The sequence below is a fragment of the Pseudorca crassidens genome, chromosome 13 (assembly GCF_039906515.1).
Source record: "Pseudorca crassidens isolate mPseCra1 chromosome 13, mPseCra1.hap1, whole genome shotgun sequence".
In the NCBI taxonomy this organism is placed as follows: Eukaryota; Metazoa; Chordata; class Mammalia; order Artiodactyla; family Delphinidae; genus Pseudorca; species Pseudorca crassidens.
In genome coordinates this window covers 31,254,855-31,282,549 of record NC_090308.1, presented here as the reverse complement: position 1 = coordinate 31,282,549, position 27,695 = coordinate 31,254,855, and the positions used below count along the sequence as shown (strand labels likewise).

At 39.8% G+C, this 27,695-nt stretch overlaps 1 protein-coding gene across 24 annotated transcripts in view; it reads right to left on the bottom strand.

The window, feature by feature from the left end:
- EPB41L2 (erythrocyte membrane protein band 4.1 like 2) overlaps nucleotides 1–27,695 on the bottom strand; it is a 273,144-nt gene that overhangs the window by 129,322 nt on the left and 116,127 nt on the right. For all 24 annotated transcript variants that reach the window (XM_067702090.1, XM_067702096.1, XM_067702088.1 and 21 more), the window contains one exon: nucleotides 7,768–7,872. In XM_067702090.1, the coding sequence (XP_067558191.1) occupies nucleotides 7,768–7,872 (105 nt within the window). The remainder of the gene's footprint in view (nucleotides 1–7,767; nucleotides 7,873–27,695) is intronic.

Sequence of the window (27,695 nt, the reverse complement as noted above, 5' to 3'; positions counted from 1 at the left end):
TAAAATGTGGTCCTAGAATGTCAGTGTTATTAAATCACCTTAGAACATGAAATCAAGAGTCTGTGAATCAGTTGGGGGGAAAAAATGTCACCTCTTTATCTTCATTAACCTTTAGCTGAAATTTAGCATTACTATTAATTATGAATGTAGGGGGAAAAACAAAAAAAACCTGGCTAGTATCAGCAGTGCCTTTAGCTTCGTCACTCACAGGAATCAAAACTATTTCCACAGCACATGAGAGTAGCTGCAGATCTTAAAATATCATTTATACTAATCGATATTTTTGAAATCACAGTAGGGATTAGCTATTGATGATGAATTTATCCCAATTTTTTAAATTAATATGTTGAGAATGTTATTTATTGGCTTCCTTTATAGGCCTGTTTTTTTATAATCATACATTTCAAACACTGTTCTGAGAAGCAGCCCACAGAATTCACTAGACTGTCAAAGGAATCTAGGCACAAAGAAAAAGTTAAAACCAAAAACCTGCCTTGGAAGGTTAGAGAAAAAATTTTTAACTAAGCAGCAAATAGCTATACACATTTTTTTTTTCCCACACTTAAGCCTTTCTGTCAGTTAATTAGAGAAGCTCCTTAATTCTGCTCTCTTACCCACTGTAAACCCGAGAGCGGAACAGTCTTGGTTAACACCAAGTCTTCTGGCATTTCCCTATAATATTTTCAATACTGGTCCTCAGAAAGTGTTAAATAAAGGTGATTCTCAATTATCTTACAACAACAGAAACATCTAGAAAAATACAAAAGTTTGATTATGAATCACTGTATTTATATTCATAGGATGTTGGTGTTAGAAAAAACCTCAGAGACTATGGTCCAAATGTCCAGGCTGACTGCAAAGAGCCTCACTCCCACGTAAGAGGCTATGAGTACCAGAACATTCCTGCCACCCGTGAGGACCTGGAATTCCTCACTGCTAACAAGCTTCTGAGTGGTGACAACGCTGCTGGGCCCGGCACCACCATTTGAGTAGTAGAACCAGAGATTTTTTTTGTGTGCAGAAATTCCTGTCTTTAGTGGAAGTCAAATGTAGAGAGACGTTTTTCAAGTCCTTCAACTGGCTTGTCAGGAAGACCTCCAGTCTTCACTGGTTAAATATTCTAATTGTTGACGGCCTCCTGCAGAAAGCCTGAGCAGGTGACTGCTTCCTCCCCATCACACTGAACAGCTGTATCAAATAATGTCAGGACCCACAGTCTTTACTCCACAGAAGTGCTAACCACTTTCACCTGGCAGACGTGAGCGCTCAGGCCCATCCACAAGCAGCATCTCATCAGCAGTCTGAACATGCAGCCAGCTGCCTGTCTTGGGCCACTGACCACACTGGATTTAGAAAACAACTCAAGATACAGTCACAAAATCTATCTTTTAATTCCCTCCCTCCCCAAAATATCTATCTCACCTAATTCTCCTTCAGGGTAGATGCTAAGACCCCAGAGTTAGAAGTTTTTAAAATGCCTAGCCCTGCCTTCAAAATTGGTGCTTGTCAATTTTGCCAGGTGAGAGAAATTAAACTTAATCCAACACACACCCTATTACCAAATGTTAAAAGTAAAGAATAATTTTGTCTAAAATCTGCATTTTCCTTTAAGAATTTATAGCACTGGGGCTTCCCTTGTGGCGCAGTGGTTGAGAGTCCGCCTGCCGATGCAGGGGACGTGGGTTTGTGCCCCGGTCCAGGAGGATCCCACGTGCCGCGAGCGGCTGGGCCTGTGAGCCATGGCCGCTGAGCCTGCGCTTCCGGAGCCTGTGCTCCACAATGGGAGAGGCCACAACAGTGAGAGGCCAGTGTACCGCAAAAAAAAAAAAAAAAAGAATTTATAGCACTGAAGCAGATCCCCTTTATTATACCTCTGTCTAAATTAAGTCTAAGAACACTGCCATCACGTTGGTGTTAGCAGAAACCTTACAGGCCCTCTGTTACATTGAAACATTCACTATGCATCTGGGAGAACATGATTCCAACACCTGTCTGCGGTATTATAAGGTGTAACTGGATTGGATATAGAATTTTATTAAAGAATAGTTTATATGTGACAAACAGTTTAATACGAGAGTTTTTAATTCTAGTTTCTGGGGGAGGAAATGGTCAGAGAAATGCGTTAACCAGTTTTCATAAAGTTAGCTGTGGATATCAACTACACTTCAAACAAGCTCCCCTTTCAATATGACTTGAAGCAAAATGACATTAAAATCCCTGGGCCAGATGCCAAACTCTGTTAACATCAAAAATTCAAGACAATATTTTCCCTTTAAAGATAGTCCAAAATCCTTAATGATGGTTCCATTTAGACATGAATACAAGAACTACATGGACTGGGAATTCTGTGTATAAAAGAAAAACAGGTTGCTTGATGTCACATATTTCTAACAAAATTTTCCATAGTAAAGTTTACATGAGTTCTCTACAGACATTAAAAAGTTCTAACACTAATAATGATAGATGTTCATACTCAAGAGTAAAGTGGAAGGCTTCCAAGCATGAGAGACACACAGCACTACACTAAAATAAGATGAGATATTCCTTTCCATGGAAAATTTTCATACAAATAACCATGGCTTTACATTATAATATCTTGAAATGATCAGTGACTGAAAACATCCATAAATACAGATAATATTCAGCATTTTATAAAGCAGTTTAAATTCCTATTTCCTATAGTATCCTATTGTTGAAATTGCATGAGCTGAGTTGGTGCAATAGTAATAATTTTCTATGGAAAAAAAGGACACGATACAAATCTATATTTGAAAAATAAGAGTTCTTTAGCCCAGACATCTTGAGGACTGGATTTTGTCTACATAAGCAAGAAGGAATAAAACAAAATATATACAACACAAAAGTTACAAAGGCAAATCAGATTATATATGAATGATTAAATATATTGCCAATCACATGTGAGCACTGATTTCCTGAAAAGTGAGTATTTCAGAAAGGACACCCTGCTGTTTATTCTCCCACTGTTCTATAGTTAAAGCCTAGATAACAAAGTGTGTGCCTAATTTTCTGAGCATTTTCATCTCGAATTTTGTAAGAGAAACTACAGAGTAAAATAAGGAATTATGAGTTCCCTGTTTAGTATTAGCTTTTTTGTCAATGAGAACCCCTCCAAACTTAACCTTATCTTAATAGTCTCTGCCCTAATGACCTTAGCCTCTCCTTGACCTCAGCCATCCCTTTTCATAGCTGAACACTCAGTCATGTCACCACACAGAGTTCTCCACCTCATTAGATGTCACTGTTCCATTCTCAGATGCAATCATTTCCTCTTTTAAGTCTTCTAGCCAGTTATTCTCACTGTACCTGCCTGTCGACTTCTTTGGACTTTCATCCCTTGGTCCCAGCCATTTTCACCCAGCCTATCAGCCCATTTCAGCTTCAGTTATGTTCCTGTGATCCTATGAATAATCAGCTTGACAACCTGTGCATCAGGATCTCCAGTTTTCTCAATCTTTTGCCCTCTTAACCATAACCACCGTGAACATAACCAACTCCCCTTTAATACCCCACTTCTCCACTGTTATACCCAGCGTGCAGAGAGCAATTAGAGAAGCACACAACAATGTATTCTGCTGCCACCACAGTTCTATGATCTCCAGTCTCAGCCGGATGGTCAACAGCAATCCACATCTCTCCTAAATCATGGGCTCGTCTACTTTCACTACCACAACCTCAACTGAGGCTACTTTTGTGCTTTGGGTGAGCAGACCTGCTCATATTCCCTCTCTCAGACCTTTTTAAAGGCAAGACTGGTTGTCTTACATCACTGTGTCAGCCTATCAGTGACTAATCATTTTCCTTAGGATAAAGGAGATCTCCCAAGCCTTGAAATATAGACATATAGCCTAGATAGCCCTGCATAATCTGACCCCTTATCAACACCCAGTCTCCCCCCATTAACCACAACAGATGTCTTTCCATTTAGCAAGCGGTCAGCTATTCCTGCCCAGGGCCCTGTGTGTGTGCTTCCCATGTCCCTTCGCCCAAAGCCCACTCACGCTTCAGATCTCTCTTTAAGCATCATTTCTCTCCTAAGAAGTCTTCCCCGTTAATAACCTGAATCTTTCCTGTAGAACAGTAATCAAAGTTTAGTAACTGTGTAATTCAGGTTTTTTTACTCCGTCTTCTCAACTAGGACTAAGTGGGGACATCCATGAAGGCAGGGTCTGTGTCTTAATTATTTACTGCTAGAGTTGCAGAAGTACACTGGTTTGCACACAGGTAGTATTTTTTTTAATTGTGGTAAAAAACACGTAACATAAAAATTTACCCTCTTAACCAATTGTTTGTGTACAGTTCAGTAGCGCTAACTATATCACATTGTTATGCAACAGATTCTAGAACTTCTTCATCTTGCAAAACAAACTATACCTATTGAACAACAACTTCCCATTTTCTCCTCCCCCCACTCCCAGGCAACCACAATTTTACTTTGTTTCCATGGGTTTGACTAAGGATACCTCAGATAAAGGACTCATACAGTACTTGTCTTTTTGTGACTAACTTCACTCAATATAATATCCTCTAGGTTCATCCATGTTATAGGATGAACAAGATTTCCTTCTTTTGCGGGCCTCTCACTGTTGTGGCCTCTCCCGTTGCGGAGCACAGGCTCTGGACACGCAGGCTCAGCGGCCATGGCTCACGGGCCCAGCCGCTCCGCGGCATGTGGAATCCTCCCGGACCAGGGCACGAACCCGTGTCCCCTGCATCAGCAGGCAGACTCTCAACCACTGCGCCACCAGGGAAGCCCAAGATTTCCTTCTTTAAGGCTCAATAACATTCCATTCACCACACCTTGTATATGCCACATTTCGTTTATCCAATTCATCCATCAAGAAACATTTGGGTTGCTTCTATCTCTTGGCTATTGTAATACTGCAATGAACACAGGTGTGCAAATGTCTCTTCAAGATCCTGCTTTCAATTCTTTTGGATATATACCCAGAAGTAAGACTGCTAGATCATTTGGTAATTCTATTTATAATTTTTTGAGTAACCTCTATACTGTTTTCCTAATAGCTGCACCATACTACTTCCCATCACCAGTGCATAGGGATTCCAATTTTTTCACATCCTCGGCAACATTTGTTATTTTCTGGGGTTTTTGTTTTGTTCTTTTATAGTGGCCATCTTAATGGGTGTGAGATGGCACACAGGTGGTATTTTAAAAATATTTGATAATGTCTAGATATACAGATGTTACACAGATAAAAGGTAAGGCCTCTACCCTCAAGAAGTTCCTAGAGCAATGGAGAGAAAGACTGATAAACAAATAAGGTTTGTGCTAAATGTCTACATGACTGAACTGTCAACTCAATCCTTGAGTTGGGGGCAGGAGGGATGGTGATGGAAAACAGTCAAGGAAAATCTCACAGGGTAGGATACCTAAGTTGGATCTTAAGGAAGAGTAGACATTCAGATACCAAAAAAATGAGAAGGATATTCCAAATGTAGGGGATAGTATGTTCAAGCAGGTATAGTACGGACTGGCAAAGCTCCCCTTAGGAGAGAAATTTGGAGTGTGTTCAATACGGACTGTATGTGAGAGGTTACTGAGAAATGGAGGTAAAGAAGTAGACACAAGTCACATGACCAGGACTGTAATTCACACTAAGAGGGTTAGACTGTATCCATTAAATGGTTTAAAGCCAATGAGTGCCAAGATGGGATATGCCTTCTCTCGAGTTCAATCTAGCAGCAAGGTGAAGAATGATCACAGAGGCCTGAGACTGGACAGTTAGACCAGTTAGGAGTCTAATAAAATACTCAAAGCAAGAGATGACAGGAGCCTAAACCAAAGCAAGAACTGTGCACAAAGAGAACCAGAAGAGGGATGTTAGCAGGTAGAAAAGACAGAACTTGTATAAAAAGTAGAAGGAACCTCTCCTCACTCTTCAGGGAACAAATGAAGTTTAAGAGGAAGATGAGGCGTTTGCTTTAAGACAACTGAGTGTAGTGTCCAGTAGGCAGTGAAGTATATGAGTCTGAGATTCAGGTGAAAGATACGTATTAGACATATAAGAGTCAGCAAAATAAAAAATAGTGAATCCTTCTATCTAAGCACCGCTTTCTCACGCAAATCTACTGTTCCAGAAATACCGTATGTCTTAATATAGCATATCCTATTTCTACTAACAGAACATGTTATTCTACATATTCTACAACATATTAGATGGTCTTCCTTTTTTAAAAAGATTAAATGCTCCTGTGAATGTACCAAAATGTAATCGCAGAAAAAGTGGGTAATGACAGCCAAATTTCCATCACTTTCTCTTTTGCAGCTCTGAGGGCCAACAGAAGGGCACATGGTTGCAAACATTATCAAGACTACCTTGTAATTTAAAGTCTAAAAAGAGCACCCAGTTTATTTAGTCGAATGTCTACTATGTTATTACTTCTAAGAAAAGTGCTCTAAACAGAGCTCTGATGAGAACGCTCACACACTATTCAGCAGGCCCGCATGCAATTTAATGGTCTTTAGTTTAATTGTAGAATTAAACCACCAATTAGGTATCAAAGGTTTCAAACTAAGTAAGTTGAGAAAATTTAATTTATATATAATTATCACTCTTAGTACCCTACATTTCATTACCAGGATGTATAAATACAAATAATGATGGCATGCGGGCAAATAAAATTTACAGCCTATATCCATCTACCAACTGACTGTGATGTGAATGTTAGGCGCTGGAAAGTGCACTGTGACCAAGTGCCCTGTGCATCCTCAGACAGAACGATCACAGTGCGTCTGCCCACAGCCACCATCTAACAGACTTAAAAGGGCTTCACTTTAGGGTGCAACCCTCCTTCCACCATGTGAGGACACCATGAGAAGGCCCTGTCCACGAGCCGGGAAGGGGGCCCTCACCAGACACTGAATTGGCTGGCACCTTGATTTTGACCGTCCGAGGCTCCCCAGCTATGAGAAACACATGTGTGCTGTTTATAAGCCACTCAGTCTATGGTACTTTATTACAAAAGCCCAAACTGACTAAGACACAAGGCGAGAGGTTAAAGTCTGGTTAATTGCCAGAACTGGTAAATATTTCTCTCTTTAATATGTTTATGAAACGGAGAAGCCCTGAAGGTCCCTGGAATTAGCATCAAGCATTAGAGCACTCTGATGATCCTGCTTAGTAGTAACTTGGGAAATTCCTGGAGCAGAAACAATCTCAACACGCTCCCAGTGCCAGGCAGATCTCCACAGGGTCCTGGCTGGTCAACTCTACCACCTGAGTCAGGCGGGGCCCTGCCTTTCTTTTGGCCCCCAATAACCCACACCACAGGGCAAGGAACACCTTCACCCCACACAACCACTAATCTGTTCAGCAAGGCAAACACTCTCTCCAGACAAGTACAAATGGGTTTCCCGTGACATTTCTTCCAATATGCCTCCTTCCCTGCTTTTCAGACAAGCTTAATTCCTAGCATACAGGGGAATTCAAGAGCTAAAAATTCAACATAAAAATTTTAAAACCGGTTCTTTCAGTTTCTAACAATTAACGTAGTATAAGATATTCCATTCTGTCTGCTTACGATATAAGTAGAAAAGCATACAAACACACAATAGCAAAAAGTTATACATGAAAACACAAGTTTTCAATCTTTCCAAATTTCTCCCATGAACATAAGATATGTCATAGTAAAAACATAAAGTAAGTTATTTGAAAGCTAAATTTTACACAGGTTACCCACAGTATTTTTCTAAGATGATATAAACAAACTTGAAATAACTCCACTTACTTTCTGCTCAGGGTTCTCCTGAAACACAAGTCCAAAGTAGTCCTTCTCCAAGAGATTGAGATGTTCACACACTCTGTCAAATAACACTTGTCCCTTAGCACGTTTCTGAGGAAAAAGAACAATATCTTTACTCTTCAAGCACTAATGAGTCTGTGAGTACTATAAACCAAGGGCATCATATCAGATAACATTATTTAGCATAAATTAATATGAAATATTTATATTCCAATCCTCTTTTATAACAATACCGAAGTGATTCATAACTTTTTCACTTTAGACTCCCCCAACACACACATAAAGCATAAATTCTAAAACAGAAGCACGATCAGCCTCTATGCTTTACTGTTACTCCATGTCAATATTTCAAAAACTAAAAGAAGTAAAATGCTAAGAGTTCACTTATTCGTTTTCAAATAGTTCAAAAATATGTCCAAGCTGCCTCCCTCAGTTCCTCAAGATGGCTCATGTCACGTCTACAAGGTATACTCTCCCCAGGAAAATCATTTAGCTCCATTCCTCAATGTATCCTAACACGATTCATCCCATCAGCACTTAGGTTTGATTTTTTTTTTTTTGCGGTACGCGGGCCTCTCACTGTCGTGGCCTCTCCCGTTGCGGAGCACAGGCTCCGGACGCGCAGGCTCAGCGGCCATGGCTCACGGGCCCAGCCGCTCCGCGGCATGTGGGATCTTCCCGGACCGGGGCACGAACCCGTGTCCCCTGCATCGGCAGGCGGACTCTCAACCACTGCGCCACCAGGGAAGCCCCTAGGTTTGATTTTTGTTCCAAGATATTTGTAGAGTAGAAATTATGTTTTTCAATACAAGCTACACTCTTTCTCAAGATGATTCACTCTTTAGAACAAATCTTAAAAATATAAGGGAAAGTGACTGAGACAATAAATCAGCTGTCTCTAAGGATTTAACCTATTTTTGCCTTGCTTTGTTGTGTTTTATTTTTTTTTTAATTGAAGCAGCTGCTATCAACAGAGATACAAAAGCCTGTGACAGCCATAGAAGAAAAGCTCATTATTTAATCAATGGCAAAACATAAAGTGGTGACTCCAACTGAGATGCGTGGCCCTGGGAACCCCCAACTGCAACGTCAGGTTAGACACACGCCTTCCTGCCCTGCGTGGATATAAGCAACCCCTGGACTGAGAGTGAGAAAGGAACAAGCCAGCAGACGTGTTCATCTTCAAGACGAATGCCCTCACACTATCAAAATGTCTACTAGTTAGTTCATCCAGTGTGTGAAAATGAATGTTTCCCACACAAACATCTTTAAAAATGGAACAAGATATAAAAGACATTTCATTTTCAAATCAGGACAACTCTGATAAGGGGTTTCAAAAGATAAAGTCTTCACAGAAACTCAATTCAAGAGTGTGTTTCTCTCCTCTAATCTTGTCTACCTCCTCTTGTTAAACCACAGGTAAGAAATCCATGCCTGAAGGACCTGTGAGGGAGAATCTGCAACTTTTATTATCAAACATTTTATATAGTAACTTTTTTTTATTAAAAGGTAGAATTACATTAAATAGTAGAGGGAAAAGGGAGAATGCCACACAGATTACATTATTTCAACATTTCAAGAAACGTGCTATCCACACCACTACAGATTCATGACTAAGTACATGTAAAACAGATATGTGTTCATGTGTCCACATATTTAAGTACGTGCAAATAATACTGTAGTAAATAAGAGTACTGGGCTCCGGATTCCAAATACCAATGTTTTAAATACCTTTCCATTATTTATAATCTATGTGACCAGGGGCAAGACACTTAACTTCTATTTGCCTTAATTTGTACATCTGTGAAATGGGGATAACAGAATATACCACACAGGATGTGGTAAGTACTCAATGAGTTATAATACATAATGAGAGCTTAGAACAGTGTGTGGCACACAGTAAGGGTTTAACCAATATTGACTCTTATTATTATAAGCTGGAGAGTTTTATAACGTGAAAAATGACTAACTCCACTTACCTGAAATTTTGTGTTGAACTTTTAAAATGAAAGGTTCTGAATTTCACTATCTGGTCTGCATGCAATGATTAATCTAAATAATTAAGAATGAGTTTGGAGGTATTTTAAATTAACTTTATGAGGAGAAGGTGACTCGTATCATGGTTGTTACTTTCTTAAATGTGCAGTAAAATCCATTATCTCTTCTTCATAAGAGCCTGGAGTAGACGTGAGGAGATTTGGTTGCAAACAACAGCAAAGAATGTTTCAAAGGTAATCAATAATCTACGATAGACTTCACTTTCTCTGACATTAATTTCAACAACATTGTTCACGCCTCAATCTCCAGTGAGAAGAATACCCAGCATAATAGGTGCTTGTTGAATCTCCTAAAAATACAATATTACAGTGTACTCTGTGGGACATACTTATTTCAAATGAGGTGACATTTACCTACTCAGCCTCATAGTGACTGACCATAGTTATAATTTCAGTGCCTACTTTGTAATTAGGAAGTGTCCTTGTCTAAGATAACAAAGGGAGAAAACTATTACAGCTCTTGTCGCATCTATCTATTTGTTCATCACACACTATGCATTTATAATGAGGTATAAAGGAGTCACAGAAGATATTCTATCTACTATAAAGCAGAGATTATCTTCTTATTTAGAAAGACACTAAGAACTCGATGGAAGCTTATATAAGAAGTTGGCCTTTAATCAGATATAGTTTCCAAACAAACTTATTACTTCTAGGAAACCTCTGACTAAACGACAACTACTTTCAAATAAGCTAACTACCGAAACTGATTCGCCGTAGAAATCATGGAGAAACAAGACAGCGTCGAAGGAGATTCATGCTATTTTGTTTGGTTGTAGTGCTGTTTGAAATTAGGGTAAAAAGGAGAGTCAAAACAACTTATGTCTATACATACATACCTCAGTTCAAAGAGAAAAACACATTCTGACATTGGCTTACAGTCGATTTTTATTAATAAATCATACTTTCTCACTGGTTTCCATTTCAAAAATAGAAACATGCTCTCATGGACAGCATTTCCCTAAAAGATGAAAACATCCGCAAAGCTCACCATCGCAATCTGGTGCTGGTACCGCTAGGCAGCAGAGGGAGGATGCGTCCGCATGGGGCTGCAGTCAGACTCAGTCCCTCCCTCATTCGACGTTGTGTAAGCTGTTTACTATTACTGGACGAGTGTGACCATGGGCGAACCACTTAGTCTCCTTAACCGTAAGATGAGATTGCAGCTCTCTCACAGCTCACTGTGAGGGTCAAATTAACCCAGTAAGAGAGTGTATGTCAAAGTGCCACACCAAGGGCTTCCCTGGTGGAGCAGTGGTTGAGAGTCCGCCTGCCGATGCAGGGGACACGGGTTCGTGCCCCAGTCCGGGAATATCCCACATGCCGTGGAGCGGCTGGACCTGTGAGCCATGGCCGCTGAGCCTGCGCGTCCAGAGCCTGTGCTCCGCAACGGGAGAGGCCACAACAGTTAGAGGTCCAAACACCGCAAAAAAAAAAAAAGTGCCTCACTCAATCACAGCTGAATTCTCTTCCCAACTGACTTTCATTAGCCCACATCTAACACACACCAAAGTATCTTCTAGATGCTCAGACTGCCCCTCTATGATTCCCTCCTTCCCTTCTCCAGGAAATAGATATTTTAAATGCTTGATAAGATCTTAACTACACACACGTATTACTTAAGCTTCCATTCAGCATCTCCACCCTCAATGAACTCAGAGACTGGCTGGGAAGACAAAAAAGCAACAATACTATGAGGCGTGTACTGAAAGATGCACGTACAAAGTGCATGGAGGAACACCAAGCATGGAACAGTAACAGCATCTGAGAAATATCATAGCTTTGGGTGTACGCAACTTTTCTATAAGCCTAAATTTATTTTTAAATAAAAAGTTATCCAAAAAAAAAGAAATATCATAGCTTCACCAAGACTGTGGCATCTGAAATGAATCTTAAACAAGGAAATGATCTTTTAAGATAAAGTAATAGCATATTCAAAAGAACTTACTTTTCACTTTGGATGTTTATAAAGTCTGACAGAACCAGTTTCTATTCAAAAGATACTGGAGGTTACAGAACGATGAACTCTCAGATGACCACAAGGGCTTGCCAGGCTAAAAAGCTCCACATACACTAATTCTGTGTCTAATATATATCAGTTCCTATGTTAAGACATTGAGGAAAGAACCATAAATAAGACACATATGGTCTCAGGAAGTTTACATTAGAATGGTAGACACAGAAAATAAAAAGGAAATCTACCCCCCCCCCCACGAAAAAAAAGTCATATGAATCTACCCCTCTAGACTGAACTAGGTACCTGGTCCAACTTGTCCAAAGAACACTGACCAGTGGCCTATGAGATATAAGAGCTCTACCCAACGACAATGTCTTACTCTGGGGATAAAGATTACCAGATACAACCACATCTTCCTTCAGGGAGTTTAAATACAAGATAGATACACACACACACACACACACACAGAGCCACAGCGTGTGTAAACACAGAGGCAGAGCCAGTGAGAAGGCAGTATGCAGAAGCCAAGGGTATCAGGGGGCAGACTTATATTTGCCAAAGTATGCTCTATTGTTCCCATTGGTCCCATGAGATGCTTCACATATATACCCAAATCCCCCAAAAAGGGAGTAGAGTGAGACAAGGAAAATTCTGCCTAATGTACACATCTACTGAGCATCAAAACTCCTATTTGCATATAAGATACCCCGAGAAGCTCTATGGTGGAAAAAAAAAAACAACTTGTTTATCATCATTCAACCTGTTTACCAAAATTATTTGGCTAAATAAACTACTATCTTTCTTTAATACAACACTTATTAACTTATTCCACAGCAGAATTACTGATCTACAGACACTACCTCAAGAAACGAGAGAGAGAAAAATTACCATGACATGGCCCTCAAGCAGATTTGGAGACTACTGTTAATCACATTATCTTTTTTATTCCAAAATGACACAAGAGAGAATTCAGTTTAAACTGGTCTAGGATTGGAGTACCCACATGACTGGCTAAAGCAAATGATTCCCATAGATAAAATCTCAACAAGTACAATCAAAAAAATCAAAAACACATAAGAAAACCAGTTACTATTATTGAACATTAGACACGATATCAGAATCAGATATTCAGAGACTGCAGACAATGGAATTATCAACTACAGAACACAAAATTAGTATGTCTTTATATGCTGAAAGAAATAAATGAATATTTTAAAATATCAAGGAAAAAGCAACTATCTAAAAGCAGATTCTGAAAAAAACCAATTAGAACATCTGGAAATAAAGCTATACTAATTAAATTATAATCCAAATGGACAGGGCTTGATACAGTTAAAGAGAAAACTGGTAGATCTGAAAAAGTTATCCAGAATATAGCACAGACAAACACTATGAAAGAAATTCACAGACATGTAAGATAGAAGAAGCGGTCCATATATACCTCCCCAGAAGTCTACACGAAGACAACAGAATAAGGGAGGGGCAATGTTAAAAGAGTAATGGCTGATAAATGCTGAAAGTCTCAAATTAAGAAAACCCAATGGACTTCTAGCCAGATAAAATAAAATCCATTAACCTACAATCACTTTATTCCATTAACTATTTACACACATTAACATTCAAAAGATTTTGGCATGCATTATTTTAAAATAATAGACATTATAAAGCCATCAAGACAAGAAGGAAAGAAACATGAGATAGGGAATAACAAGGAGTAGAGAAAGAAAATTGTAACAGAAAACCCAGAGAAGTTATTCTTTAAAAACCTAAAACTGATCTGCCTTGTAAGCTAATTCAGAAAGGCTAACAAAATAGTACATTTCTCCTTATCTCATAAAGAAAACACATCAGGGCTTCCCTGGTGGCGCAGTGGTTGAGAGTCCGCCTGCCGATGCAGGGGACACGGGTTCATGCCCCGGTCCGGGAAGATCCCACATGCCGCGGAGCGGCTGGGCCCATGAGCCATGGCCGCTGAGTCTGCGCGTCTGGAGCCTGTGCTCCGCAACGGGAGAGGCCACAACAGTGAGAGGCCCGCGTACCGCAAAAAAAAAACAAAAAAAAAACAAACAAACAAACATCAAATACTCAGGAGGCATATTAAATGATATACATTAAATGGACCAAGTTATTACATTTTATAAGTATTAATCTGTAATCAAACTTGCCTGAGTGTGCTCTGACAGCAATAAGACCCAGTGGCTCACAACTTCTTTTCTGCCTTCATGCTGTTCACAACTCACTCCATAAATAAAAATTCTCATCATTTGGGAAAGAGGAACCAAGACACAAATCATCATGCAAGTACATAAAAATATGTGTGTGTTGCTGGGGGGGGGGCGGTAATCCCCCCTGGTGGCAGTGGTGAGGACTCCACGCTTCCACTGCAGGGGGTATGAACTAAGATCCCACATGCTGTGCAGTGTGGCAAAAAAAAAATGTGTCGGGGCATGCATGTGAAATTGTTCCTTCTCCTCTCCCAGATTCTGGTATGTACCACCTTTCACAAGAATCTTCAAGTCTCAACAGTTTCCTAGAAAGGTACCACAGCAGAATGGTAGTAACATAGATCTGAACGCCAGCCCCACCTCTTAACAGCTCTGTAACCTCAGGCAAGTTACTTAACTTCATTTTGTCTCAGTTTCCTCTCTTTAAAATAAAAATATTCACCTTATGATGATGATCAGAGAATTACATGAAGTATATTTAAAGTACTTTAAAATGTCTGGAACATTACATGAATGCACTAAAAGGCAGCTGAAAGCACAGGACCTTTCTGAGCTGTTCTAAAATAATAACTGATTTTAAATATCATTATAAAGAGCTTTCACAGTTATTTCATCCAATCTCATTTCACAATAAGAACACTGAGGTTAGAGAGAGCTTAACTGCTCTAACTTTTCAGTCTCATTCGCTGAATTTCTCTTAAAGCAGGCATCCCCAACTCCGGGCCACACAGCAGGAGGTAAGCAGCAGGCAAGGGAGCAAAGCTTCATCTGCCGCTCCCCATTTCATGCATTGCCACCTGAACCATCCGCACCCCCATCCCCGACCCTGTTTGTGGAAAAACTGTCTTCCACAAAACTGAGCCCTGCTGCCAAACAGGTTGTGGACCACTGTTTCAAAGAACTGAATTCTTATCTGCAATATACATAAACATTAGTACTCTACATTTCTATCCAAGAAGGCAATTTTCTTCTATTATCATTGCTTTGATTTTTTATAAACAGCTTGAATTCTAAGGCATGGAAGGACTACAAACACACATTTGTCAACCAAGCAGAATACACAGATATTTTGCTTTACAATGTGCACCTAAGATACCAGTATATGTAGCTAGTTCTTTAGTTGTCATAGCTGCCTGTCCCAGATAAAAAGGTCTACTAACTCGCCAAGGTATACTCTAAATTTCTTTCCTACCTTTATTTCCAACTGTTGAAACCTGACCTCTAGACAAATCTCCAAATTCTCCTTCTCTGTGAAGCCTATTCCAAGCTCCCAATATTCACCTTTCTCCTTCAGGCACTTTATTTCACATGTATGTTGCTTAGTCTTAAATTCTACTCCTTTTTTTTTTTTTAAACTCTTAATTGGAAGTATTATTGTTTTATAATAGTGTGTTAGTTTCTGCTGTATAACAAAGTCAATCAGTTATACCTATACATATATCCCCATATCTCCTCCCTCTTGCGTCTCCCTCCCACCCTCCCTGTCCCACCCTTCTAGGTGGACACAAAGCACGGAACTGATCTCCCTGTGCTATGTGGCTGCTTCCCGCTAGTTACCTATTTTACATTTGGTAGTGTATATACGTCCATGCCACTCTCTCACTTCATCCCAGCTTACCTTTCGCCCTCCCCATATCCTCATGTCCATTCTCTACATCTGTGTCTTTATTCCTGTCCTGCCCTTAGGTACTTCAGAACCATTCTTTTTTTAGATTGCATATATATGTGTTAGCATACGGGACTTGTATTGCTCTTTCTGATCGACTTCACTCTGTATGACAGTCTCTAGGTCCATCCACCTCACTACAAATAACTCAATTTCATTTCTTTTTTATGGCCGAGTAATATACGATTGTATGGATGTGCCACATCTTCCTTATCCATTCATCTGTCAATGGACACTTAGGTTGCTTCCATGTCCTGGCTATTGTAAACAGAGCTGCAATGAACATTGTGGTACATGACTCTTTTTGAATTATGGTTTTCTCTCTGCTGGGTCATATGGTAGTTCTATTTTTAGTTTTTTAAGGAACCTCCATACTGTTCTCCATAGTGGCTGTATCAACTTACATTCCCACCAACAGTGCAAGAGGGTTCCCTTTTCTCCACACACTCCCCAGCATTTATTGTTTGTAGATTTTTTAACGATGACCATACTGAGAGGTGTGAGGAGATAGCTCATTGTAGTTTTGATTTGCATTTCTTTCATGATTAGTGATGTTGAGCATCCTTTCATGTGTTTGTTGGCAATCTGTATATCTTCTTTGGAGAAATGTCTGTTTAGGTCTTCTTCCCGTTTTTGGATTGGGTTGTTTTTTTGATACTGAGCTGCATGAGCTGCTTGTAAATTTTGGAGATAAATCCTTTGTCAGTTGCTTCATTTGGAAATATTTTCTCCCATTCTGAGGGTTGTCTTTTCGTCTTATGGTTTCCTTTGCTGTGCAAAAGCTTGTAAGTTTCATTAGGTCCCATTTGTTTATTTTTGCCTTTACTTCCATTTATCTAGGAGGTAGGTCAAAAAGGATCTTGCTGTAACTTATATCAGAGTGTTCTGCCTATGTTTTCCTCTAAGAGTTTGATACTGTCTGGCCTTACATTTAGGTCTTGAATCCATTTTGAGTTTACTTTTGTGTATGGTGTTAGGGAGTGTTCTAATTTCATTCTTTTACATGTAGCTGTCTACTTCTCCCAGCACCACTTACTGAAGAGGCTGTCTTTTCTCCCTTGAATATTCTTGCCTCCTTTATCAAAGATAAGGTGACCATATGTGTGTGGATTTATTTCTGCGCTCTATCCTGTTCCATTGATCTATATTTCTGTTTTTGTGTCAGTACTATACTGTCTTGATTACTGTAGCTTTGTAGTATAGTCTGAAGTCTGGGAGCCTGATTCCTCCAGCTCCGTTTTTCTTTCTCAAGATTGCTTTGGCTATTCGAGGTCTTTTTGTGTTTCCATACAAATTGTACAATTTTTTGTTCTAGTTCTGTGAAAAATGCCATTGGTAGTTTCACAGGGATTGCATTGAAGCTGTAGATTGCTTTGGGTAGTATAGTCATTTTCACAATGTTGATTCTGCCAATCCAAGAACATGGTATATCTCTCCATCTGTTTGTACCATCTTTAATTTCTTTATCAGTGTCTTATAGTTTTCTGCATACAGGTCTTTTGTCTCCTTAGGTAGGTTTATTCCTAGGTATTTTATTCTTTTGGTTGCAATAGTAAATGGGAGTGTTTCCTTAATTTCCCTTTCAGAGTTTTCACCATAAGGAATACAAGAGATTTCCGTGCATTAATTTTGTATCCTGCTACTTTACCAAATTCATTGCTTAGCTCTAGTAGTTTCCTGGTAACATATTTAGGATTCTCTATGTATATAGTATCATGTCACCTGCAAAGTGACAGCTGTACTTCTTCTTTTCCAATTTGGATTCCTTTTATTTCTTTTCAGTCTCTGATTGCTGTGGCTAGAACTTCCAAAACTATGTTGAATAACAGTTGTGAGAGTGGGCAAACTTGTCTTGTTCCTGATCTTAGTGGAAAGAGTTTCAGTTTTTCATCATTGACAGCGATGTTGGCTGTGGGTTTGTCACATATGGCCGTTATTATGCTAACGTAATTTCCCTCTATGCATACCTTCTGGAGGGTTTTTATCATAAACGGGTGTTGAATTGTGTCGAAAGCTTTCCCTGCATCTATTGAGATGTATGATCGTATGGTTTTTCTCCTTCAATTTGTTAGTATGGTTTATCATATTGACTGATTTGCATATATTGAAGAATCCTTGAATTCCTGGGATAAATCCCACTTGATCATGGTGTATGATCCTTTTAATGTGCTGTTGGATTCTGTTTGCTAGTATTTTGTTGAGGATTTTCACATCTATGTTCATCAGTGATACTGGCCTATAGTTTTCTTTTTTTTGTGACATCTTTGGTTTTGGTATCAGGGTGACAGTGGCCTTGTAGAATGAGTTTGGGAGTGTTCCTCCCTCTACTATATTTTGGAAGAGTTTGAGAAGGATATGTGTTAGCTCTTCTGTAAATGTTTCACAGAATTCACCTGTGAAGCCATCTGGTCCTGAGCTTTTGTTTGTTGGAAGATTTCTTTGTTTTTTTAAAATTTATTTTTGGCTGCATTCGGTCTTTGTTGCTGTGTGCGGCCTTTCTCTAGTTGAAGTGAGTGGGGGCTACTCTTCATTGCGGTGTGCGGGCTTCTCATTTCAGTGGTTTCCCTTGTTGCAGAGCACGGGCTCTAGGCCTGTGGGCTTCAGTGCTTGTGGCATGTGAGCTCAGTAGCTGTGGCTCGCAGGCTCTAGAGCGCAGGCTCAGTAGTTGTGGCACGTGGGCTTCACTGCTCCACGTCATGTGAGATCATCCTGGACCAGGGCTCAAACCCATGTCCCCTGCATTAGCAGCCGGATTCTTAATCACTGCACCACCAGGGAAGCCCTGTTGCAAGATTTTTAATCACAGTTTCAATTTCAGTGCTTGTGACTGGTCTGTTTATATTTTCTATTTCTCCCTGGTTCAGTCTCGGAAGGTTGTGCTTTTCTAAGAACTTCTCCACTTCTTCCAGGTTGTCCATTTTATTGGCATAGAGTTGCTTGTAGTAATCTCTCATGATCCTTTGTATTTCTTCAGTGTCAGTTGTTACTTCTCCTTTTTTATTTCTAATTCTGTTGATTTGAGTCTTCTCCCTTTATTCTTGATGAGTCTGACTAATGGTTTATCAATTTTGTTTATCTTCTCAAAGAACCAGTTTTTAGTTTTACTGATCTTTGCTACTGTTTCCTTCATTTCTGTCACATTTATTTCTGATCTGATCTTTATGATTTCTTCCCTTCTGCTAACTTTTGGGTTTTTTTATTCTTCTTTCTCTAATTGCTTTAGGTGTAAGGTTAGGTTGTTTATTTGAGATTTGTTTTCTTTCTTGAAGCAGGATTGTATTGCTATAAGCTTCCCTCTTAGAATGGCTTTTGCTGCATCCCATAGGGTTTGGGTCATCATGTTTTCACTGTCATTTGTTTCTAGGTATTTTTTGATTTCCTCTTTGATTTCTTCAGTGATCTCTTGGTTATTAAGTAGTGTATTGCTTAGCCTCCATGTGTTTGTATTTCTTCCAGATTTTTTCCTGTAACTGATATCTAGTCTCATAGCCTTGTGGTCAAAAAAGACACTTGATACGATTTCAATTGCCTTAAATTTACTAAGGCTTGATATGTAACCCAAGATATGATCTATCCTGGAAATGCTGCATGAGCACTTGAACGTGTATTCTGTTGTTTTTGGATGGAGTGTCCTATAAATATCAATTAAATCCATCTTGTCTAATGTGTCTTTTAAAGCTTCGGTTTCCTTATTTATTTTCATTTTGGATGATCTGTCCATTGGTGGAAGTGCGGTGTTGAGGTCCCCTAGTGTTGCTGTGTTACTGTTGATTTCCCCTTTTATGGCTGTTAGCATTTGCCTTAAGTATTGAGGTGCTCCTATGTTAGGTGCATAAATATTTACGATTGTTACATCTTCTTCTTGGATTGATCCCTTGATCATTATGTAGTATCCTTCTTTGTCTCTTGTCCTTCTTTGTCTCTTAAAGTCTGTTTTGTCTGATAGGATAATTGCTACTCCAGCTTTCTTTTGATTTCCATTTGCATGGAAAATCTTTTTCCATCCCCTCACTTTCAGTCTATATGTGTCCCTAGGTCTGAAGTGGGTCTCTCGTAGACAGCATATATACGGGTCTTGTTTTTGTATCCATTCATCCAGTCTATGTCTTTTGGTTGGAGCATTTAATCCATTTACATTTAAGGTAATTATCGATATGTATGTTCCTATTACCATTTTCTTAATTCTTTTGTAGGTCTTTTCCTTCTGTTGTATTTCCTGTCTAGAGAAGTTCCTTTAGCATTTGTTGTAAAGCTGGTTTGGTGGTGCTGAAGTCTCTTGGCTTTTGCTTGTCTGTAAAGGTTTTAATTTCTCTGTCAAATGTGAATGAGATCCTTGCTGGGTAGAGTAATCTTGGTTGTAGGGTTTTCCCTTTCATCACTTTAAATATGTCCTGCCACTCCCTTCTGGCTTGCAGAGTTTCTGCTGAAAGATCAGCTGTTAACCTTATGAGGATTCCTTTGTATGTTATTTGTTGCTTTTCCTCTTCTGTTTTTAATATTTTTTCTTTGTATTTTACAAGTTTTGATAGTTTGATTAATACGTGTCTCAGTGTGTTTCTCCTTGGACTTATCCTGTATGGGACTCTCTGAGCTTCCTGGACTTGACTATTTCTTTTTCCATGTTAGGGAAGTTTTCAATGATAATCTCTTCAAATATTTTCTCAGATCTTTTCTTTTTCTCTTATTCTGGGACCCTTATAATTCGAATGTTGCTGCATTTAATTTTGTCCCAGACGTCTCTGAGACTGTCCTCAATTCTCTTCATTGTTTTTTCATTTTTCTCCTCTGTGGTAGTTATTTCCACTATTGTATCTTCCAGGTCAGTTATCCATTCTTTGCCTCAGTTATTCTGCCACTGATTCCTTCTAGAGAATTTTTAATTTCAGTTACTGTGTCGTTCATCATTGTTTCTTTGCTCTTTAGTTCTTCTAGGTCCTTGTTAAACGTTTCTTGTATTTTCTCCACTCTATTTCCAAGATTTGGGATCATCTTTACTATCATCACTCTGAATTCTTTTTCAGGTAGACTGCCTATTTCCTCTTCATTTGTTTGGTCTGGTGGGTTTTTACCTTGCTCCCTCAACTGCTGCATATTTCTCTATCTTCTCATTTTGTTTAACTTACTGTGTTTGGGGTCTCCTATTCACAGGCTGCAGGTTCGTAGTTCCCGTTGTTTTTGGTGTCTGCCCCCAATGGGTGAGGTTGGTTCAGTGTCTTGTGTAGGCTTCCTGGTGGAGGGGACTGGTGCCTGTGTTCTGGTGGGTGGGGCTGGATCTTGTCTTTCTGGTGGGCAGGACCACGTCTGGTAGTATGTTTTGGGGTGTCTGTGAACTTATTACGATTTTAGGCAGCCTCTCTGCTAATGGGTGGGGCTGTGTTCCTGTCTTGCTAGTTGTTTGGCATGGGGCATCCAGCACTGGAGCTTGCTGGCCTTTGGGTGGAGCTGGGTCTTAGCGTTGAGACAGAGATCTCTGTAAGAGCTCTCACCATTTGATATTACATGAGGCTGGGAGGTCTCTGGTGGACCAGTGTCCTGAATTCGGCTCTCCCACCTCAGAGGCTCAGGTCTGACACATGGCCGGAGCACCAAGACCCTGCCAGCCACACAGCTACTAGAGCTGAAGGACTCCTGCAGAGGCTGGGGGAGCACAGTTGGGGCTCACCGCGGGGACAAGGACACTGGCAGCAAAAGTTCTGGGAAGTACTCCTTTGTGTGAGCTCTCCCGGAGTCCGCCATTAGCCCCACCAAAGGGCCTGTCGTTCTACTCCTTTTGATACTTATTACTTTTGAAGACTGGGTTCTTTAAGCAAAAGTTATGTCTGACTCATTTCAATGTCTCCCACAGCAGCTCCTCACTGAGTCACTTCACTCACTCGTGGGCCAAAAGATATGCTGGATGCAACAGCTTGGTGCTATAATGCCAGCCAAAAAGTTGGCAGAGTTGAGTCTAGAAATCAGGTCTTCTGGCTCTCAGTCTTATGCAATCCCCTGGCTCTAGCTCATGGACTACCAACCCACAGATATCCAAGGAACTAAGCCAAACACACACTGCCAACTAGATTCTAGGAGAAGAACAGCCAGAGTCCTGAATTTTATTTTCACAATTCTACATTGTACTTAGACTCGTCCTTAGTAATTAGAGCATTTCCAAATACTTCTTGGGAACCAGAGGGAAGACGTCAGCAGAAAAGCCAATCTGCCCCTTTCTCTTAAGAACTGACCACGAACCACCTTTATGCAAAAGGGGACAGTGGGATTTTGCAGTCTTTACACAGTCCTGCCCTAAGACATCAGTCGCTGTTATTTCTTCTTGCTATCTGAAGCATGCTTTTGCTTTACATCCCATCTTACACTAGAATCTTTAGAGAGTACAAACTGTGTTCATCTCTATTCTGATAATGTAGGACCAGTTAATTAAACAATTAAAACCATACAACAGTTAATCAACTTGCCAAGTACACTTCAAAAAGAAATCTTACATTCTATATTAAACGCCAACAAGCTTTACAATCTACTTTGCCCCTGTCTGCCTCTTCCTAACCTCACTTACACCATTGAACAGTAGTATAAAATCAATGGGCTGAAATTTTCAACAAGAAAACAAAGAGAGACAAAACAAGATAATTTAGGTGGATTTAATATATATTATTCAAGGATTGGAAGGCTAGCTTTGGGGAACTTTCTTTGGGAGGAAAGCAATTTATAGCAAACTGAGCGGAAGAAAGGCAGCCTGGAATCTGAGACGCTGAGCGAAGTTCCCGTGCCTGTGCTGTTATTTGTGGCATTCATTACTGAGGCCAAAACATGACATTTCTGGAGGCCTCTCAACTTGGAGGAATTTGTGCAACTGCTTACCCGGCGGATTGCAGTCAACACCACACACCATTGGCGTTTTATAAAACACCATCACTGTCTCCGTGTAGGCCCCTCCACACTGCCGTTATTGTGCACTGAGAGGACAGTGCTGGGAAGCGTACAATGCAATCCATACAGCACAGCCCTTGAGCTATGTATTTTGCACTAGCTCTAAACTACACTGTGCAAGTATAAAAGGCCAAGGAAAGAAAGGTATGCACAGAGCAAACACCACAACTGAGACACTGTCATGGGAGGTGGAGGAAATCAAAGATAACCAAACAGAAGGGGAAAGGAGTGTCTTAAAAAGTCTCAGGTCATCATTTATCGGATCATTATTTTCCTACCAATCTGAATGACACAACTCTGTCCCAAAATTCATTCAAATCCTGGCAAAAAGGAAGAAAGAAACCACATCCAGTGACTGTGTATATGTGTATTCAAAATGTAACTCCAGAAGTAAATGAGACATTTATACTAAAGGAAGATTTTAAAGTTCCCTGATTATTATTAAGTTTGAAAAAGTTTTTCTGACTGCTCAAAAAAAAAGTGTATTATATAAAAAATATATAAGCATACACACATAGATATGGTATATATAAATAAATATGTGTTTATATACACACATACACATGTATACACATACACACACCTATTGTTTTTTCTTTGAGTAGTTGAAAAAAATTTTCCAAACTTAATTTTCTTTAACGATCAGGAAAAATTTGTATATATGTATATCAACAGATAGACAGACATGCATTATCAAAATTACATAAGCATGTAGGTTTCTTAAAAGACACTACAAAGAATGATAAAAAGAAATCTTTCTTATATATAGTATTCCTTCAAGACCAGCCTCTAAAAGAAGAGGGAAGAAAAAGAAAAATCCTCTCATAGTTCATTACAGACTCTCTATTTCTTTCCATTCCACAGGATTCAAGGGATTATGCTTCAACACTGAGGAAATTCTGCAGTGCTGTTGACATGAATGACATAAAATACTATTCAATATAGTTTTAGGTACTAGAAATAAAAATGAAAAAGCTGCTACAAAACAAAACACACACTAGACCAGAACGCACTGCACAATACCCTCCAGTAACTGTGTCCTGCAATATTAAAGGAAACCCTAGTGTAGCTAGATGCATACATGCTCACCTTTAATAAAATCACATGCATACCTTAATTAACTCCTGAAGAACAGAGGAGCTTGCCTTTCTTCTATATTATAAAACCCTATTTCATGAGCTCAATGATTCCCATTCTATCCAAGTCTAAATGCAGTACTGAGATGGCATGCTTTTCTACCCCAGTCTGCTGGTGTTTGAAGTGTTTCATAATTCTTAACTGAGTACACAATTCATCTCATAAGCAACGAGGTAAGTTTAGATCGCAAACAAGATAGAAAAATATGTTTCACCTTTATGGTATATGGAAAATGGCAAACATATGCTAGTTTTATTTTTAATAAATAAAACATCAAACTTTTACTGTTTCATCCACAGCCACAACCTTCATTTCTAAGGTGGTTATAGTTTTTATTTTCCACAAACCAGAGGTTTTCATCTGTTTTCAGGACACAAGAATCAGCTAGCTAACCAAAGGGTGTCCTCTTGGAGGACTTCTATCTCCAGCTGCAGGACCGGCCTGCCGACGGCTATTCCAGAAGCCAAGTCTACTCCTCTCACCAATATGCTCGCTCCAGGGTAATCTGAAAGCCCAGCTCTAGAATGGAGCTTCAGAAAAATCTCACATAACCTCCAGAGCGATGGATCGTAAAGCCTGTTAAGCAGACTATTTATTGATGAAATGTAAATATCCGCACACACATTTTACACAAGGAATTATACTTATTTTTTCGCTTTAACTAAACGATAAGGAATAATAAACACCTCTGTCAGTTCTAATATGTGTCGGTTGCTCAGCTGTTTATAAAATGTGGTCCCTTAAATGCCTTCTCTTGGTAACAAAAGTTTAATGTAATGGTATTGTAGCGTCTGAGGAAAAAATCATCCAAATCTTCATTTGCTCTAAGCGAACAGCTGCCAAGGAGCCTGCGATTTCTCAGACGCAAAATCCAACTGTATTTCTATTCCTAGAGCTTAAAGTAGATAAATTGATCTTTGATGTTGTTTTCTTAATCCAGCTGGCTATGGCCAACGTTCCTCTTCTGACTCTCCAACAAGAGGATTAAGTCCTTGGACAGCAGAGATGGGTTTATTCAAAATTTTCAATACAAGATATACTGTTTTCAAATCTTGTTTTTTCCTCCTGCTTATAAAAATACTAACGTTTGATTTTTGAATCGAAGCAAGTTCTTTTAATTACAAAGTGAACATGATTATTGAAGTGGTATATGTTTATATTGTGGAACTTCCAAGTCACTAGATTATTGATAAAATATAATAGCAAGATATTGAGAATTCATCCAAGGCAAAGGACGTTAGCATTCTCATCAAATGTTCAAGAAAAATAGTAAGATCCTGAGAAAAAATATAGTCAGGAGTTTAAAATATGATGATGATGATAATTGCACCTAGTATTTATCAAGCCCTTACTATATGCTGGGCATTGCTCAAAGCAAATCAGAACCAGACAATGTCAGCCAGACAGACACTTAGTAAGACTTCCTGCAGTCTTACTGTAGGAGCTCTACTCCACTCACTTCCCTACTGCTAGGGGAAAATTCCCCACCAGCCATGTTCATATTTCAAGGAGGAGCTAACTGATCAATTCACCATATACCTGGGGAGCAGGTGCTCTGCCCGGGAGTGCCTTGGTAGGCAGCATGTTATGGCCTCTCAAAGTAGTTTTTAAGTCTGCCTGCACAGATGCTCAAGTCCAGCATCAGACCCACTGAATCAGAATCTTCAAAGATAGCACCTGGGCATCTGTATTTTTTTTTAATTTTTGTATTAGACTTTATTTTGTAGAGCAGTTTTAGCTTCACAGGAAAATTGAGCAAAGGATCCAAAGATTTCCCATATACCCTCTACCCCCCGACATGCACGGCCTCCCGAATTATCAGCGTCCCCCACAGAGCGGTACATTTGTTACAACTGATGAACCTACACTGCCACATCATAATCACCCCAAGTCCATAGTCTACATTAGGGCTCACTTTTGGTCTTGTATATTCTATGGGTTTGGACAAATGTATGATGACGTGTCTCCACCATTACAGTATCCTACAGAATAGTTTCACTGCCCTAAAAAAGAAAAAAAAAAGCCTCTGTGCTCTTGTATTTTTAAAAAGCTTAACCAAGGATTCTGACCATGAGGCAAGGCCGATACCAAAGTCGGCAAACAGATCCCCTCTCCCATGGTAAGACTATCTGCCCTCACACTCAAGTCCATCAGCTTTCTGTTTTCAGTCTGGCCAGGCACCATCCAAAGGAGCATACTCATCTTTTATCCCTTTCAAAGACCCAGACACAAAAGCCAGGACCCAACGCACTAACTGATATATCAATTGCTCAACCTTTCATTTAAAATCCTTTATTAAAAAAAGACTGTTTCGGGCTTCCCTGGTGGCGCAGTGGTTGAGAGTCCGCTTGCGATGCAGGGGACGCGGGTTCGTGCCCCAGTCCGGGAAGATCCCACATGCCGCGGAGCGGCTGGGCCCGTGAGCCATGGCCGCTGAGCCTGCGCGTCCGGAGCCTGTGCTCCGCAACAGGAGAGGCCACAACAGTGAGAGGCCCGCGTACCGCAAAAAAAAAAAAAAAAAAAAAAAGACTGTTTCATATAGCCCGATAATATAAAATTTATCTGACAATCTTTAATGACAACTGTATTTGAGACTACCTTCGAGAAAGAAATCACAAGGTAGAAAAACACAAGACACCTGTTTGACTACAGATCTTATCACAAATCAGGCCCAATGAAACTATTCTTACCTCTACTGGCCAGGCGTGTTTCAAGTATTTTTTAACAACTGACCAAAGTGGAAGTCAAGTTGTAATGCAGAAAACTCTTAATCACTTAAATATTTACTTTATTACTTCATTATCGTAAAACAGAGGCAAACAGGATCTGATACAAAGAAAGAGGTCTTGAAAAGGTTCTTAAGAAATAACAGTAATTTCCTTATACCTCTGATTCTTGAACTCAATGACAAGCAACTTCTGGGTAATCTGAGGGAAAAAAGTACATTTCATTTTGAGATATCTCAATTTTTAAACACTGATCTGAGGCAGCAGTCTTTCTATTCAGCTTGACATTTTTTTCCCAGGTAAAAGTTTTTCATTCCCGGTAGATGACTAACAAACCTAAAGTAAAACAAAAGACAAAGTGGCAAGGTCTTTGTTAACCATGGGCAAGTAGGGAGCAACAGATGAGTCTTCAAGACTCTGCTTGACTTAAAACACACACAATTCAACTACTTCAACTACATAAGAAAAAGTGGGCTTCCCTGGTGGCGCAGTGGTTGAGAGTCTGCCTGCCGATGCAAAGGACACGGGTTCGTGCCCCGGTCTGGGAAGATTCCCACATGCCGCGGAGCGGCTGGGCCCGTGAGCCATGGCCGCTGAGCCTGCGCGTCCGGACCCTGTGCTCCGCAAGGGGAGAGGCCACAACAGTGAGAGGCCCGAGTACGGCAAAAAAAAAAAAGAAGAAGAAAAAGTGTGAGGCATCAGAAACATGGAGGTTCAGAAGCAAGAAAGTTAGGGAGCATTTGGGTATGCCTCCCCAAAAGGCCACCTTACCAGCAGTATGTCCACCTGATCCAAAGGCCAAAAACCCAGCCCTCTACTGCCCTCACAAACTGCTTTCATTTTTTCATTTCCCTTGGCTTCCTGAGTGAAACTCTACCACTTATGATTCTTTAACGTGAACAGGCTTCTGTTAAAATGCAAATACCTCCTAGAAGGCAAACACAAGTGATCATCCACACAGGAGTCATTCACTCAGATTGCGGATCCTTTCATGATTTAGGTGAGAGATCGGCTACATTTGAGAAATTAGAGGAATTTTAATTCTGGACAGAGAAAAAGTAAGCAGGAAGCATCGGACATCTTTTGTATTATGATACTACAAAAGAGTAACAGAATATCATCATGGAACTAGGGACAAGAAAGTCTAGGGGAAAAAGCAACAGGAAATAGGAAAAGAATATGAAAAAAAAGAAAAGGGATTTTAAATTTTGGCCTGAGTTA